Source organism: Sander vitreus, chromosome 1 (genome assembly GCF_031162955.1).
Source record: "Sander vitreus isolate 19-12246 chromosome 1, sanVit1, whole genome shotgun sequence".
Taxonomy (NCBI): Eukaryota; Metazoa; Chordata; class Actinopteri; order Perciformes; family Percidae; genus Sander; species Sander vitreus.
In genome coordinates, this window is record NC_135855.1 from 37,455,816 (window position 1) to 37,474,037 (window position 18,222).

At 40.3% G+C, this 18,222-nt stretch overlaps 1 protein-coding gene across 4 annotated transcripts; it reads right to left on the minus strand.

Moving 5' to 3' along the window:
• Positions 1–2,283: 2,283 nt before the first annotated feature.
• Positions 2,284–17,517, minus strand: prc1b (protein regulator of cytokinesis 1b). Of its 4 annotated transcripts, none has more exons than XM_078254443.1 (15): positions 17,384–17,517; positions 17,007–17,139; positions 15,578–15,700; positions 15,160–15,393; positions 14,135–14,305; positions 13,774–13,923; positions 13,509–13,656; positions 12,214–12,350; positions 10,925–11,020; positions 10,120–10,266; positions 8,272–8,382; positions 8,041–8,154; positions 6,844–6,949; positions 6,608–6,639; positions 2,284–3,280 (listed from the first exon to the last, which is right to left on the minus strand). In XM_078254443.1, exons 1-14 carry the CDS (start codon positions 17,392–17,394, stop codon positions 6,623–6,625), a joined length of 1,698 nt encoding a protein of 565 aa, XP_078110569.1. In that variant the 5' UTR covers positions 17,395–17,517; the 3' UTR covers positions 2,284–3,280; positions 6,608–6,622. The 4 variants fall into 4 exon arrangements, with proteins under 4 accessions (XP_078110569.1, XP_078110542.1, XP_078110560.1 ...); XM_078254416.1 differs by having other exon boundaries at positions 6,767–6,949; XM_078254434.1 differs by lacking the exon at positions 6,608–6,639 and having other exon boundaries at positions 17,384–17,516.
• Positions 17,518–18,222: the final 705 nt, after the last annotated feature.

Sequence of the window (18,222 nt, forward strand, 5' to 3'; positions counted from 1 at the left end):
TCATGTGTCATGACTGTGTCACGACAGTGTCATGTGTTCATGACAGTGTCATGTCACTCTTATGTAGATACCTTCAAATAAAGTGTTACCCATTTGTTTTTAAACAAGACGTAAACAAGAGATAAAACACCAGCAGGATTGAATGTGTAATCTGTGAACACTGTTGAGTCAACAGATGACTCAGATTCTTTCACAGCTGACAAACTTCAAACAGCTGATGTTTTGACGACGCTGAATTGCTCTCATATCTTGGAGACAGTGATCGTAGTGTGTGCAATTATTTACATTCCACTGACTGCATTTGCTAATACTTTGTGATAAGTTTAACTGGGGCTGCACGGTATTAACTAAAACCAAAATCACGATTAATTGCACATTTTACCTCGATAACGATAAATGAATCCAAATTAAAACAAATTGTGATTCGTTTTTTTTTTTTTTTTTTCCCAATAGCTCATTGGCGAGGTCTGTACTGTGAATAGGCTCAAATATTGAAGGTGAGATATTTTTTATAATTCAAAAGTGCTTATTTTTGTGATTTTTAAATAACTGAAGGAAACACAGAGAGCGGGAACTATTATGGCTATTTATTGAAAATGTATAAAATTGAAACAAAAGCACACATTGCTTTAAAGGAACACGCCGACTTATTGAGACTTTAGCTTACATACCCTGCTCATCTCCGTGCGTGGTGTAACTCTGACGCCTCCACTGCTAGCCTAGCTTAGCCCAGATCCTGGAGGTAACCGGCTCCATCTAGCCTACTGCTCCCAATAAGGGACAAAATAACACCAACATTTTCCTATTTACATGTTGTGATTTGTATAGTCACAGCGTGTACCAATAACAAGGTCACATGAGACACAGACATCTTCTAACCGTATACAAACTGGGAACTATATTCTCAGAAAGGCGAAGCACTGCTACTTCTGCTACTTGGGCGGAGTGATTTACTCACAGCACCTGAAGCCCCGTGGTGAGGAGCAGAGAGTTCATCTGGAGTTTACTCAGAGTTGGAGTAATAGAGTCAACAATTACTAGATAGTAAAAGCATAGTGACCTTGTTATTTGTACACACTGTGATTATACAAATCACAACATGTAAATAGGAAAATGTTGGCGTTATTTTGTCACTTATTGGGAGCAGTAGGCTAGTTGGAACCGGTTACCTCCAGGAGCTGTGCTAGGCTAAGCTAGCGCGGAGGGCGTCAGACAGAGTTACAACATGCACGGAGATGAGAAGGGTATGTATGGACTTATCTAACTCTGGGGGATACGGTCAATAAGCTAAAGTCCCAATAAGTCGGCGTGTTCCTTTAAATAAAAACGTCTTGTGAAAAAAAAAGTCACATTTTAGTTTTATAAAAATTATCGTCATGGGAAAAATACGTCGATAACAGCTTCAGAATTTCAATGTCATACATTTTAGAATAATCGTCCAGCGCCAAGTTTAATTTATGTGAGAATATTCGAATTTGGGTGTTTTGTTGAACACAAGCTTGAGACTAGAATGTATATTTATAGATTTAAAAAGAAAATTTGTCTTAAAAAACGTCATCAGCCAGTGCTTTTTAAGTGAAAATTAATTTATTACATGTTGACGAGCTTTTCCAAATCAGCCATGATAGTGTATTGAATTAAGATTTAACTATATTTAAAACTTTGTGCAGCATCAATATATGGTTAACTTTAACTAAGAGTCTCAATCTTAACAGCCTGTTTATACAACATATTTATCAAACAGGAATTTCTACGAAGAGAACAGTGGATACAGAAATATATACACAAATACATATGTGTAAAAACAGATTTGTATGGAACAGTGTGTGTGGTGCATGTGTGTAAAATTACACAATGCGCTGCAATACATTTTCTAAAAAAAGTGCAAAGTATTCATAATACAATTGGCCTGTAACCCCGGATTGCATAACATCAGAAAGCTAAAATTTCTTTTGTTTCTTTAAAAAAAGAATGTGCAGTACAAGATGCAGACATCTGTGTTAAAGGGTAACTATTGTTTGTTTTCAACCTGGAACCTATTTTTGTTTTCGTGTCTAAGTGACTGATGGGAACAACAATCTTTGACATTGGTCCAGTAGTAAGATAGATAGCAGCGGCGGCAAAACAAGCTACAATGTAAGTTAATAGGACAATTGTCCAGCTTGTATTTACCTTCACAAAAATGCTCATTCTGCTGCTGACACTCAGATTAATATTCTAAGTGTCTGACAACATTATGGAAAGGATTTCTGAGGTCAACCTTTCTGTTAAAGAGTAAGATCCTTTTATTTTTTATTTTTTTAAAAACATAAAAACATCGGCGAAATTGCGTTCTCTAAACCCACCAGACTCCATGTAAATAAACAGTAATTTTGGCATCGTAAAATACACTTCATTCAAAGTCGACAGAAACAAAATAAAACTATGAAAAGCCGTTTTGGGTATTCTTTCCAGTTTTCCAACCATCACAACTCTAGTTCTGGTTGAAATAAACATAGTTTACAGATTTACATGTGGAAAATATGTTGGCAATATACACACTAAAAGTATTGTTTTTTTTTTTTTTAAATGGGAGTCTGGTGGGTTTAGCGCTAGCGACTTTCAGAGCTGATTCTGGTTAAACAGAAAGGTCTCAAAGAGGTTTTAAAAAGGTCTATATCTGAAAGGATCCTTTCCATAAGGTTGTCAGACACTTGGAATATTAATCTGATTCGGTCAGTGGCAAAACGAGCACTTTTGTGAAGGTAAATACAAGCTGGACAATTGTCCTATTAACTTACATTGTAGCTTGTTTTGCCGCTGCCGACTGCAGCGATCTCACTTAATACTGGACCAATGTCAAAGATTGTTGTTCCCATCAGTCACTTAGACTCAAAAACAGAGGAAAATAGAGATCCAGGTTGAAAAAACAGTAGTTACCCTTTAACATATCAATAAAATGAGCAACATTTAGAGAGCCAAAGTAGTGTTAGTTTAACTTATACAAACATTTATTTCCCCTGCAGACAGTGACAGACCGCTGACGACAAGACACTCAGCAACTGACAACACAGTCCTTGTTTATCACTGACTTAACACTCAATATATTATTACATTCATTTACATATAAAAGCTGATAGTAGTGAAAGGCAGTGATCCTTTTTTTATCAGAGGAAATCAGAACTTCATTGAAAGGAGTATGCTAGCTGACGCAGTCCGAGTGGAGAGGTCAAAGGTTGGTGGTGGTGGAGTTCAGGATGTTGTGCTGGATCTTGGCGTCAGAGGCCTTGGACAGGTCTCGCTATGGAGACAGAAAAGCAGCCGCTAAGGATGAATCCTCCTACGTAATCAATCAATCAAATTTTATTTTAAAGCTATAGTGCGTCAACCCGTTCTCATTCCGAACTCGTAGAATAAGGACGTTTGGACAGTGGCGGTCAGCGTATCATGCGACGAAAAAGGCGTCTTTCAGCGTGTTTGTGTAACGCACCAGGGAGAGCAGCAGTTAGATAGGATTCGTGTCAGGCTTGCTATAGTCGCTTTTTTCCTTCCTCCCGCGTGTCACAGACCTGTACGCCCACCCATGACAAAAGGCACCTGACCAAGTGTCCATATTTTACGACATGAGTGTGAGAACGTGTTGAGCGCGTAGTTTGTCTCTCCCCCATGACGAATTCTAATTAATGAAAACGGTCGGTGCGTCCAAATGATACAAGCCTTCCGTGATCGCGGACGCACCCCCACCCCTCCCCCACGCATTTGCTAGTAGCCAAGGTCATTACGTTCACTCGAGTTTTTGCGCACAAAAGGTCGCCGGGCGACACCAGTTTCTAAACAAAGCCATGCTGAGAAATCCAGAGAGAGTTGTGTGGAGCTGATAGTCTTAATTAGTTTTGTAGCAACTCATTTGGCAACGGCTTGAATGTAACGGACGTTAATTATAAAAAAAGTTACGCACTAAAGCTTTAAAGTGTAAAATCCCCAGTAAACATGTTCTTAATTCACTTTACAATTTAAAAGGAACACAGAAATAATAGACAGCAACAAAACAATTGAACAGCATTAAAGCAGTAATAATAAACAATACAAAAACCAGCAACATAGGACAATAAGTGAAAAGGGTTTTGTTTGTGAAGGACAGAAAAGGATGGTTGGCTGTAGTATAATGAGTAGAGGTGAGTTTTCAATCCAGATTTAAAAAATGTCAACTGAGAGAGCTTCTTTAACATAGTAGGAGGTGGCCAGTCCACAGATGAGGGGAGAATAGGAGAATGCTCTATAACCAACTGACTTTTTGTTTGCTAGGGGAATGACCAGGAGAACAGCATCAAGGGAGCAGAGAGTATATGTATGTATGTATGTATATGGTGTAATAAGCTCAGATAAATAAGGTGGTGCGAGTCCATGCAATAATAGGACGATAACAGGGAAGGGACGACACTTAGAAGCACAATTGCAATCAACAATAAGGCCGCTTAACATTTTCTAATCATTTTGAAACAACACACTGTGAAGGCTTAGTGTGAAATATAGAGAAGACACAGATGGACTGATACGGTTTTAAACTCTGACCCATGACGAGCTTTTCACTGCAGAAACGCTATAAAGTATCAAGTTACCGAGTTATTCCATCAAGCACTCAGTTTTCGTGTAGCCATTTATACATATACAGTGTCGGTGTCCAACATAACCTCATAACCTTTCCAGGCAGTGGAGTTCTAAGGCGGGAGGCGTAACAGCTGTATGATAAGACGGTGCCGTCTCATCAAGCCAAGGTCATGGAGGAAGTAAACACATTATGTCTGTGTTGATATATTTGGTCACCTGCATTATCTTTACATTGAAGGTTCACGTAAACTTAAAGCCTCCATCAAGAGTTCAAACTGCAACGCCCGACGCAAGTGTCTTTGCTAGTTTAAGCCCGACGCAGTTGTCCATTTCCCATCCAGCGCCCACATCGTTTAAATAGCAAATGCACCTGTGCCCATCTTTGCGCGCTGGTCTTACAGGGAGGTGTGTTCAGGTGCATTCTTGGCATATTGCTACTGTATCTCAGTTTCTTCTCCTGAAAATCTCTCCATCCTGCTTAGCAAATCCGCCATCATAATAGCAACGCGCCAAGGTCCAAACGCGCCTGGCTTTTAAAGAGAATGGGAGATGACACACTGATTGGTTTATTGCATGTTACGTCCAAAACACACCTATGAATTAATGAAGACACTAAGTACAACCCTTTTGAACCATGCGCCCGGCACACAGACCCTTTTTTCCGCCATTAAACTAGAAAAGTGGATTTGTACACGCCCTAAACGCACCTGCGCTTCACGCTGCGCACCTAGATCGTTAAAATAAGGCCCAGGGACTTCAGAGAGTTGGGACGGCACAGCACGATAACACAAATTGTGGTTTCCTTACTGCCTAAATTCTTTCCTCAATTAAGTGTTCATTAAATGCTTATGTGTAATTCATCAAGGTCTCCCGGATCTTCTTCACTTATGTGAAATGAGTTGAACTGCTCCCGAGTTTTTTTTCTTAACACAGGTCACAGTAGGTTGTGGGTGCAGCTCTACTGATTAAAAATGAAACGTTTTTATTCTAACGTACATGAGAAAGATGACTGAAAAACAGGGGTGTAGAAAAGGGGTCTAGACAGACTGAGATATACAGTAGGAGCAACAATCTGTCAGAGCTGTGAAGGCTGTGGGAGTGTCAGTGACTGTGGGGTAAGACTGCGTTCAGACCGACTTGAGCCCTGTGTATAAAAATGCCCTCTAATACGTTTGACTGAGGCCAGTCTGTCTGGGCAGCAGAGAGCAGTAGAAGGCAGTGATCTCTTTGCGTGCCAACGCTTTGGCAAAAAAAGTTGAACCTAGCTCAACTTTTGCCACGACACAGCACATCATCATTGGCCAAGGTAGCTTGTTGTTCAATCAAATAGATAAAACGGTATGGTTCCGGAAGTGAACATTTGCGATTATAAGCTATAACGTCTAAACCATCCTAGGTAGAGTTACCACAAGCTACAAGATTGTGAAACGATGGTTGATGCCCCTATAGAAGCCACAAGTCTGTATGAAATCAACCCGTTTTAAGAAAAACATGTTTTATTGGCAAAGTAAAAGGGAAGCACCACACTTCCCAAAATCCTAAGCGCAACAGCGGCTTCTCGGAGTGGTGGAGCTCACTGTTACCACGGCTAGTAAGCTTCTACCATTGAAGTCTATGATGCACTGCCTGGAAGACGACGTTAGGGGCTTAAAACACCAAACAACCCTCTCTCTCCCCTTTCATGTCTGAGCTGTCCTATGATTAAAAAGGTGGAAATGCCCATAAAAATAATCTTTAAAAAACTAAAAAAACTTGTCATAAGTATTTAGCCCTTAAAGTCATGTTTCCGTTACTCAAACCGGACTTCCACGGTACCTGAAGAGAACACAGCCCCTTGTGTTTTTTTTTTTTTTAAACGCAGGGCTGATGTCAGTCTGAATGCTAAATGTGCACATTAAAGCTAAAAGCTTAAGCTAAAGAAGCATGTTATGTTGCTCTCAAAAGGGTTTCCCTTTGACTAGAGACATGCGATTACAGGCATTAGTTAGAATTACAGCAGGTTTTAGGATTCCAAACACACCTTGACTGAACCGATTCAGTGTTGAAGTCCCTCTAAAATATAAATTTACATCATTAGCATTTGTTCATCCTCTACAAAACTCTTAAATGTGTTAATACTGCACAGCAATGAGGAAAAAGAAGCAGAGAAAATAGATTAGAGACAAAAAGTGTCAATTACCACAAACTCTGAATATGTGCTGGCAACAGAGGCTATGCTGAAGTTACGCTGTGGACTAGCGGGGGTCAGCAACGCACCACTCAGAGGGCTCCCTTTCAGCTGGGCCTCGTTCTCCTTGTTGCAGCCTAGCAGGCGTGGGTTGGGCGGTTTCCCGCCGCAGGCTGGCATCCGTGCTGCTGGACCCTGGGGGACACACGGCAGGAGAGAATCCCATCAGACATGTGGCGCCAACTACCCTCTTGAACAACACAGAGATCAGAGTTAAATGGGGAAAATAAATGAATGGAGGAAGGAAGGAACAACCCCAATCCATGTTTCAAATGATCAGAATGAACGGAGGATTTAGAGTAAGTTCAGCATAGTCACGGAATCACATTCAGCAGACATCTCAGGAAAACTTTCTGGACAAATGAGAAGTAAAAAAACACTTTGACTGAAGTAATGAATATTATAATAAGCTAGTTTATCATTCTGACTTAGGGGCAGCGCCTGGGCCCAATGAATGTAACAAAGACTTCTAGAGATCTAATGATTGTAGTCAGACTTCTTTAGCAAGTTTTGTCTTTAAGCGTTTTGAGTGTTATTTATTTATTATCTGCTCAAGCTTTTCCAACGTTTCAGACACAGATATGGTGATAATATAATAATGGTGATATGTCAAAGTGACGCAAAACTACATCATAGGGACACAAAAAGACACCAAATGACCAGAGACCCAAAACAACCCCAAGGAAAACAAATTGAGGTTATATCAGAATAGGTTTACATGTTTTAATTTTCAAAAAACACCATATTTCTGTTGTACTGCACATTGCTGCAGCTCCTCTTTTCACCCTGTGTGTTGAGCTCTCTGTTTTAGCTACAGAGTGCGGCATCGCACTTCTGTTCCATCTTTGTTGGGAGTTGCACATGCTCAGTAGCTAGGTAAGGACTACTAGCCAGTCAGAAGCAGAGTATGAGGGCGTGCCATGCTAGCAGCTAGGTGATCATTATAACGTGTGTTCCAAAGTGACCACGTTCATCATGAAGTAAAGGCTGGACTACAATAGAGCTGTTTGTGAACAGTGTTTTCTGTTGGAGATGGTAAGTCCCTTTGGGGTGGACTTTGGGCTTTTTCACTTTGTAAACCTATAACGTGCACAAAAAACATAACAATAAAGGAAAGGGGAAAAAGCCAAAAAAGTATAATATGAGCACTTTAAATGCCGGGGTTTTCTTCTGCTTCTCGTTAATTGAGGTCACGTGTGCTCTTCTGTCTTGAAAATGAAACCAACCTTGTTTGCTGAGAGAGGTGGGCGGGGCACAGGAGAGCGACAGACAGTTCCACCAAAGACAGAGCGACTGGTGCTGTTGGGCGTGGCGCTGGAAATGCTGGAAGTCGCGTTAAACTGATGAGAGGGGCAGAGAGGCAGCGGGTTAGTGGTGACACAAAGCAAGACGACTACTGAACGTGCAACAAAGCAAGAAGTGACAGCGTAGCCATGAACGTGAAGCGGGTTTACCACCTTTCGTGATTTATTGGGGGTAGTAGTGGTGAGGAGTCTGCGTTTGGTGGGGGTCCGTACTGCTGTTCCGTACAGCATATCCTCCTCCGTCTGTTTGCTCTTCTTCAGATGCTGTTAAGAGTTTGAAAAGAGAAGTGTAAACAGGCCGGTAACAATGATTACATGATAGTCTAATCGCAATTTATTATTTTTTTTATTACATAATCGTCATTTCTTTGTGTAATTAGCTAAGGTCCTAAGGCGATATGGCTGTTGATGGTTATTGTCAATTGCATGTTCATTTAAGAAATAAATTCAATGTTTTATGTTACAGGGTTTGCTGCAGGTTTCACCAAGTCAAATTATAAACTTTTTAAGACCTTTTAAAAAGGAAGACGCCGACTTATTGGGACTTTCTTATTCACCGTATCCCCCAGAGTTAGATAAGTCCATACATACCCGTTCTCATCTCCGTGCATGTAGTAACTGTCTGGCGCACCCACCACTAGCCTAGCTTAGCACAGATCCTGGAGGTAACCGGCTCCAACTAGCCTACTGCTCCCAATAAGTGTCAAAATAATGCCAACATGTTCCTATTTACATGTTGGGATTTGTATAGTCACAGTTTGTACAAATAACAAGGTCACATGAGACACAGCCATCTTCTAACCGTATACAAACTGGGAACTATATTCTCAGAAAGGCGAAGCACTGCTACTTCTGCTACTTGGGCGGAGGGATTTGCTCGCAGCACCTGAGAAGCCCCGTGGTGAGGAGCAGAGAGTAACAACGGTGCTTCTCAGGTGTTGTGCTAATCACTCCGCCCAAGTAGCAGCAGTAGCAGTGCTTCGCCTTCTGAGAATATAGTTCCCAGTTTGTATACGGTTAGAAGATGGCTGTGTCTCATGTGACCTTGTTATTTGTACAAACTGACTATACAAATCCCAACATGTAAATAGGAAAATGTTGGCGTTATTTTGTCACTTATTGGGAGCAGTAGGCTAGATGGAGCCGGTTACCTCCAGGATCTGTGCTAAGCTAGGCTAGCAGTGGGTGCACCAGACAGTTACGACACGCACGGAGATGAGAAGGACTAATCTAACTCTGGGGGATACGGTGAATAAGCTAAAGTCCCAATAAGTTGCCGTGTTCCTTTAAGACCATTATGAATGAAATTTAAGACCTATGTCACAACATAAAAAACAAAAACAAACAAACAAAAAAACCCATTGATGTTAGAGTCTGGATACGTCTCTAAACGTCCCCATAGCTGGAGGATCAAATCTGTTCCGAAAGAGACTCGTGCAGCTTTGCACTCGGCTGCAATATAAGTTGCACGTTGGTCTCATTTGTAGCCGTAATACAGCAAACTATATTTGGAGTAGCGAAGAAAGAACTACAACACCACAGAATAAAAAATAAATAATAATAAAAACATTGTAAAGCGCTGCGGGAGCATTAAAATAGAAAATGAAGACCTGTTTAAAATTATTTTAGACCTAGAACACAATTCTTCAGCAAATCTAAGACTTTTTAAGACTCCGCGGAAACCCTGATGATGATAAAGAGCCGTTGTTTACTTCACAGGCTGAACCTGTGTTGTTACATTATCTGGGTCACATGCCAGTGATATATAACAAAAGATGTATCCTGGGATTTATTCAAAACTCCCAACAAAACTATTTGTTTGAAAAAGCAATACATAAATAATTTTAAAAATTTGACTGAAAGAAACAATTATGTTGTTAATCGCAATCCTTTCCGAGACAACTCATTGTACAGGAAAAATTGTGAATGGTTAAATCTCTAAGTGTCAACCCATTTCCCAGCAGACATACAGCCTATAATACAACACGGCAGCTTGGTTACCCTCTCTTGTTTCTCCTTCTCTTTCTCTATCCGGTGCAGCTCCCACTGTTCCTCCACGTACTGCAGAAACTTCTGGCCGTTTACTAGAAACTCTCGATCCTGTTCACTCTCCCACGCGTCGATCTGGGCTTTTAATTTCTTTTCAAGCTTAAAGAAAACACATACACATGACGTTAAGTTACTGTCAAATGCTTAAGAACTGTTACAAGATCTGTTACAGGGGTGTCAACTCAACTCCACTAAGGGCCACACTGGAAAAGGGCCAGACATGTTTTTGTTTCATTGAAAAAGTCAGACATCTTTGACTTTGTTATTGCATGTCGCCTTTTTTCCCTACATTTTTCTTTAGTTTTTTTGGTCATTTGTCACTTTTTTAAAATAATTTGTCTCTTTTTCTCTCACATTTTTGGCGCTTTTTGTCGACATAAAGCCCTCTAAAAGTCAGCAAAAAAAGTTCCTTAGCCATCATAGAATTTAGCAAATCAAGCAAAACAATGATTACATTTTTTTTTTTTTTTACAACCCGTTTCACAGCCTAAATATGAAAACTCTCTGCTTCTGTGGGAATTTCTGAGTCTCAAAGTCGGCAAATCTGCCAAATTCTGCTCCGAGTGTCGCGTAATTGCAGTCTGAAAAACATGTTCCCATGTTTCTGGTTTGGCGCACAACTAGGCGGGCCAGAATCTATTGTGAACCTAAATTGATAAGACGAGCCTGATCTAAATCTGCAAGGGGCCGGATTCGGCCCGCGGGCCTCGAGTTTGACACGTGGTTTAGAAAATGCTACGTGGCCTCAATGTCTTACCTTAGGCAGGCTTTTATGCAGCTCAGACCTCTGTTTCTCCTCTTTCAGAAGATTCCCTCCTCTGTTCGTGAATCGTGTTGGGTCTGTGGCTTTTTTCTTGTGAGTGACAAAGATGAGACAGACAGATTATGACTTTAATAAAACCATTATTTAACATGCAGCAGTGTTACCAGATAAATCAAATACATTCAGGGGTGTAATGATGGGATTCGTTGTTGTTGTTTTTTTAAGGTGTTCACATCTGAATAACAAAGACTGAAACGTACACCAGTGTTTCTGGAATAAATTAATCTACACGGACTGAAATTAAACAAAAAAATTCATCCTGTAATAAAGTGAAAAGCGGAACATTAATAAGTCCATTTCCTCAACTGAACCACAGGCTGCTTGGAGAATTCATTTCCATCCGCACCGTGACGAAGAAATGTACATTGCTTTTTTTGTGTTCCTATGTAGAGCTGGACAATATATCAATATTATATCGATATTGTGATATGAGACTAGATATTGTCTTACATTTTGGATATCGTAATATGACAAGTGTTTTCTTATCCTGTTTTAAAGGCTGCATTACAGTAAAGTGATGTCATTTTCTCAACTTACCAGACTGTTGTAACTGTTCTGTTATTTGCCTTTACCCACTTAGTCATTATATCCACATTACTGATGATTATGTATCAAAGATCTCATTGTGTAAATTTGTGAAAGCACCAATAGTCAACACTACAATATTGTTGCGGTATCGATAGAGGTATTTGGTCCAAAATGTCGTGACCTTTGATTTTCTCCATATCGCCCAGCCCTATTCATGTTTATTGTAATGTTTTTGTGCATCGTCTTAAAAAAGAAAAATACACAACACTATATACAATGTTTATATATTAAAGATTAGAAAAATATCTCTTTACACTAAATCTGATTATTGACCAATTGGATGGAAGATGGAGTTTCAAAAGAATTCAGATTACAGCTGCATGTCATCATCTTACTCTTATTCTGTTTTCTATTTCTTATACTTTTTGTATATATTTCCTATGTCTATTTAATAAGCATTTGTCTTATTCTGATGTGCGTGTGATTTTTCTTTTGAGCTGCTGTAACAAGGGAATTTCCCCAGTGTGGGATTAATAAAGTCTATCTTATCTTTTCTTGATCTTGTAATTTATCCCATATTTTTTTAATTGAAAAAATTGTAGCCGGCCAAAATCCTAATCGGCTCTGGTTTAGTCCCACTGGGGCGCCTTCAGATGGACGGAGCGTTTGTGTCTGTCTACTCGGAGCGTACTCACCTCTAGCTCGAGGAAGAGTCTCCAGCTGTCCTCCCACTGCTGGACGCCGTCAAAAAGCTCTTTGTGATTCTCATAATGCTGCTTCAAGCGCTGGATCTCCGCATCATGCAGACTCAACAGCTCCTCAGTAAAATCCTCTAAAAAACAGTCAATTAAAAACTCCAGCATCATTCGGATTAAGACATCTAAGGCCATGATCACACTCGGCGACTTCTTTTGACAAGAAAAAGTTGACTAGGGCACTTCTGTAGTAAAAAAAAGGAAGAAGCTGGCAGCGTTTCGGTTCCAAAAAGCAGCCGCAAATGTCTTTGTTGCTATAAAGCCACCTACACACTAGAGCTGTAACCGGGCATTAAAAGTTAGGCCTGACAGAATTCGGCCCGAGCCCGACAAGTACATTTTGATTGACAGCTTTTTAAAAGCCTGAACCCGTTTACAGCCCGACATTATTCAAATGTGCGCACGCACACAGCTCTTTTGTCAAGAATGAGTCATTTATACATACATGACTAACGTAGCTACAGGCCACTTGGAGGTTGGAACAAAGAAATAAAATAAATCTTCCAGAGGCCAGCCTCCGTTTCACCGCCTCAGCATCCATTTTCACGCTAATCGAAACGCATCACCTGACCGCTCATTTACCGCGCAACCCGTCAGATAAAACAAAGCGGTTGAGCGATCCAGAGAACGAACAGAGAGAGGGAGCGGTGCTACTAACGTTAGAGCTCCCCCAGCCGTCATTCCCTGAACAGGGAGGACCCGGTCATATTATAGAAGGCCAGCGGTCAAAAAAAAGCGCTTGACGTAGGGTGGTTTCTTTCCCCAGAAAACTTTAACTTTTTCCAACTTCAAAAAAGACTCGGGGCTGCAGAAAAAACCATCAGCGGTGGCGTTTAAAAAAAAAAAGCCATCAGGACTTTTTTGAAAACAGGGTTTACTCCGTAGTAGGGCTGAACGATTAATCGTTTTGGTAATCATGATGACCGCGATTAATCGAATGTGAAATATTTAGTTGAAGGTTTGGTGCAACATTTGATTTAACATTTTTTATTCCTCTTTCATTATTACATTATTATTGTTTAACATAATCGTAGAAGGTGCAATGTGTGGCAAAAAAATAAATAAATAATCATCGCGCATCAAATAGTAATATCTGGCAGGAAAATAGCTTTTTGATTTTTTCCCCCCAAAATTGTTCAGCCCTACTCCACAGGATTATGATGTAAAACAGATGCTGGCAGCTTCCAAAAAAAAGTGTGAAGATTGCCTAAGATGTCAAAAAAAAGAGAACCCACCGCTAAAATATGGAGCGAAGGTCTGCCGCTGGTCACTGCTGAAGAAGCACTTTTCCCAAAACACAGCGATCTCGGAGCGGATGGCGTCGGTGACGTGGCGGATGTTCAGCAGTTTGAGCTCCTCTAGACGCTGAACTTCTGCTTGTAACTGAGGAAGAAAAATAAAGTCTAAACCGAAAATAGCAGCCACAGTGCCGACACCAACAGGCAAAAAAAAATAAATAAAAATGGATGGGACTACGAAGTCCTGGTCGAATCTTCTCACCGCTTCCAGGTTCCTCTTCCTGGATGCGACCATGTGGTCGTTGAAGGCCTCCCTCTCCTCCTGGGGAACCTGCAGTCTGTCCCATAACCGCTGGATCTTCTCTCGGTGATCCTCACACACCGCCTCGTTCTCCGCCTTGCGTTCCTCCAGCTGCAGGATCAACATGAAGGCCAATTTATGCTTCTGTTGTGTACAGTTTTGCTAATAATATGTTGGACTCATGTTTATGTATATTTTCAGACATATTACCTTTGATATATTTTTTTTTTTTAAATGATTGAACAATAACTTGGGGGCTTCCCTGCAGTAACTGACTAAGGGTCCCGGACCCCCTGTTGAAGAGCTCCATTACAGATCTTACCTGACAAACGAGCAGTTTGAGTGACGTGATATTGTCTCTTGAAAGGCAGAAATGGTCCTCGTCCTCGCAGACGACGTCCTTCTCGAAGCTGGTCTCGGGGATGTGCTCCAGCTCCGCCATGTACATGGTGATCTGCTTTTTGAGGTCCATGAACTCAGCATGTCGCCGGGCCTGAAACCACGAGAGCAGGCCCCCCCCCCACCATTGGGTCAAGTAAGGATTAGATTCGGTGGTTATGACACAGTGTGTTGTTGATCCTTTGTAGCGGCCTGCTATTTGTTGTTATGACAGATGTTAGAGATGCTCCATTATGGACACAAAAAAAAATAATTAAAAAAAATAATCACAATTATTTTGGTCAATATCGAAATCAGTTATTTAACACAATTTGTCATTGACTTTTGGAAAAATGTTGCATTTACTGAACTTAAAAAATAAATAAAAAAAATTGTGAATCCGTTAAACTAACCAACAGGGAAAAGCCCTTGAACTGTGAAATTTCCCTGAATACTTTTCCCGTTGAAATTTTTGAATTGCCCTTGAAATAAATAAAAAAAATATATATATTCAAATGTTTAAATAGTATTAGACAATGCGCACAAAATACGATCAACTGTTGCCGTGCACTTTCAGTGTTTTGAAAACAATAAACAAAATACAAATAAAAGAAAAACAAACATTGTTTTTGTGATCGCTAGGAGCCGAAATCGCACAGCCCTAACTGATATGTATTTTTATATTAAAACCAATCTCTTCTTTTTTTGTAATATGTCAAATAAATAAATTCAGGAGTCCTCATTTTAAAATGATCACCCAACGTGACAACGGATTTTGGAGCAATCGAGTAAGATAACCCTCTGTAGCAGCAAATTATCAGGTATCAAGTCGCGATTACAGTCCCAAGTGGCCTAAGTTGTATCATTTGTACGTGGAAGGTAGACGTGACAGCTCCGGAGATGTATGGTGATGTAACGTGCAGACAAGAATAACTGAACAGATGCAGACGTAAGAAAGCGCGCTCCCACCTTCTCTGCGTTCTGGTTGGCGATGTGCTGGCTGAGGCTCTCCAGCTGTTCCGGTGTGGGAACAGAGTCTGGAGTGATGCCGTACGGCATGGAGCACAGGATGTCGCACAGGTCCTGGTCCTGGTCCAGCAGAGACTTCAGCTGCTGCATCCGCCGAGTCTTCTCCTTTATCAGAGCCTCCACCTGTGTGCGGATGTTCTTCTCTTGCTGGAGCATGGTGATGCCAGTCTCCTCCTGAACACACAGAGAAGATAACAAGTTCACGATTCGATCGTCTGGATCAGTGGTTCCCAACCATTTTTACATCAAGGACCCCTAAACTGACACAAATTAGACAACGTCATGGATCATAGTGTTAGCAGCTAGCTGTAAAAAACAAAGGTGTTTTTAACACTGGAGATGTTACAGTTGTTGTTACCTCAAACCCGTTTAGCTGAAGTTCCAGGCACAGGGTATCCATTTCTGCCTTGCATTTTTCAATGCTGCTTATGAGCCTCTTTTTCAGAGATTCCTCTTCTTTGATCATCATGTCTAGTAAGCTCTGGCGGACAAAGACAATCAAATCCATCAGCATTATGCAGACAGATGTGTGTGTGTGTGTGTAGATATTGAAATACTTCATCAGTATCTCATCATTGTGATGATTATATTGGCTAATATTGATAGAGATTTTTTTTTATTTCTTTCCAATCCCACTATATATCTAGTTTGGAGTTTACTTGTTGATTAATCTTTGCAGCGCTAATTATTACTACATCTTTGTTTTCAACTGTTTTTTTTCTCCACCAGTTTGTAGACTGGAAGCCTCCTCGTTGTTTCTTCAAGTGAAAACAAGTTTTTGTAAATATCAAAAGAAGGGCAATCTTGCACAGAAAGTTGGAGATCATCAGCGTTCTTCATCTAGTATTGGCTAGTAAACGCAACAGTAATAATTTAAATGGAAATAGCCAGCCGTGGCTGTACTGCAAAGACAAACTTATGCACTTGTGATCAATTGATGAAACATCCAAACACCACATCTGTGTGATGCCATTAGTCCTCATGCTGATCACATGAATGAAATGAATGCCCATATGTAATAAAAACAAAACTCTAAATGTCATAATCAAATGATACATTCATCATTTGACAGAAGATTGAGCTCTTTTCATTAGTTATGAACACCTGTCAATGTTATGGACATTACTAAGATAAATATGAAATACTGTATATTAGAGTTTGATTAATACATTTTAGTCCATCATATATATCCATCATATATATATATCCTAATCAGTGCATATCTTGGTCCCACTTTTTCATTATCAGGATATGAATATCAGGCTAAATAAACCTAGTATCTGTTATCTGTCAGGATCTAAACATATAAATAGCTCTGTGCATTCCATAGTCAATATTTTTGAACATCCCTGCACAACTCTTCCATCTTAAAATCTGATATATTGTGCATATTTGTATAGTATTTTTTCTAATTCTATATTTATGTTTCTTGACTTTGCAGTGCTTTTATTTTCTCTCACCAAAACAGTAAGGCACATTCCTTGCATGTACTTGGCAATAAAACTGATTCTGATAGTTGCAACCCAGAATGAAAAGCTCTACTTTGTTGACTAATAACCTAATGTCTCGATGGCGTAGTTTCACTCATGATTGTCCAAGTAAAAGTCCCCCCCCCACCCTCCTCTGTCGAAACCGGTTTATAATCCCACAGCTCGCGATGCATTTTCCTTGTAAATGAGCTACTTAGTTGGCAATAACCCTGATTCTGATAAACCATTTCAGATGTACCATTAACGATTTCTTAACGACTTTACAGACGTGCTGCTGTGTGGAACTCGACGTCTCACCTTAATGTGGTTCTTGACAACGTTAGTTCTCTGCAGTCTCTGGTCCTCGGGGATACCGATTTCCTCCCAGATGTCCTTCAGGTGGCAGAGCGCTTTATTCAGGCAGGACACAGCCTCTGCTGCGAGCACCTCGCTACAGGGACAGAGACAGGGAAGCATGCTCAACTCGGTTATCAATACATCGTTTCAATGACACCAACAGTGACATTTAAACCCACGCACAGAATTCACCTATCCGATCGAGCTAACCGACGTTCGCGTTAGCTTAATTTGATCAGTTAACTTTAGCCACTTGCTATCTCAATTAGCTAATATCTATTATTTTACGTTTAACAAACTGACTCCGTTGCGGGGGGAAAAAAACCGTTTGTACTTACCTCCTTCTCATTGTTAAATTCCAATAGCTTGTGTTTATCGGTGAACAGTTTAAAATAACCAACACTTGTCAAACGAGACTAGCGAAGCGTCGCCTCTCTGCCTGATCTCAGTCTGGTCCGTTTGTACACAGTTTAAAATATGCGTTCAGTGGCGTTCTGCTCTCTGATTGGCTCGTCCTGCGGGAGCGCTTGCTGTGTTAAACCAATGCCGACTGCCGGGAGGTTCAGCACTTTTTAGTTAGGGTTAACCGCCCATCGCCGGACAACTCATAAATAAAAACAAACACACTAGTTTCATAGAGGGTGTGGTGATGTTTCAGCAGCAGTTTGACACTTCATGTAACGTAACAACGGTGCTGTTGATCATTTTAGACTGAAGAATTTACAGCAGACCAGTGATGGAAGAAGTATTCAGATACTTTACTTAAGTAAAAATACTAACACCACAAACTGAAAAAAAAACTCCACTACAAGTAAAAGTATTGTATTTAAAACCTCACTAAAGTAAAAATATTACTTGCAAAATGTACTTAAAAGTACGAAAAGCAAAAGTACTCAGTCATTGTTCAGTAAAATGTTCCATGTCAGTATTTTCCTATTATATCGGATGTTTCTGGATTAATATTCCTGCTGCATTAATATTCATGTTGCATTTTACTGCTGTAGATGTGCTCATTTGAACTCCTTTATACTGTTGGGTAGTTTAATCTACAACAATGCATCTTACTCTATAAGATCATCATATGTTTGTGGCATCGGTGTCCTGTGAGAACCACGTATCTCTAAAAAGTTGAAAAACTTCAAAAACTTAATGCGTCAGAAACGCATCCCTGTTTTCA

Excerpts from the sequence above, each read along its gene's own strand:
- prc1b (XM_078254416.1), bottom strand. Across the intron at positions 13,924-14,134 it reads TCAAACTGCTCGTTTGTCAG|CTGGAGGAACGCAAGGCGGA; the intron begins GTAAGATCTGTA and ends TTGATCCTGCAG. Across the intron at positions 3,281-6,607 it reads ACTGAATCGGTTCAGTCAAG|CGAGACCTGTCCAAGGCCTC; the intron begins GTGTGTTTGGAA and ends CTGTCTCCATAG.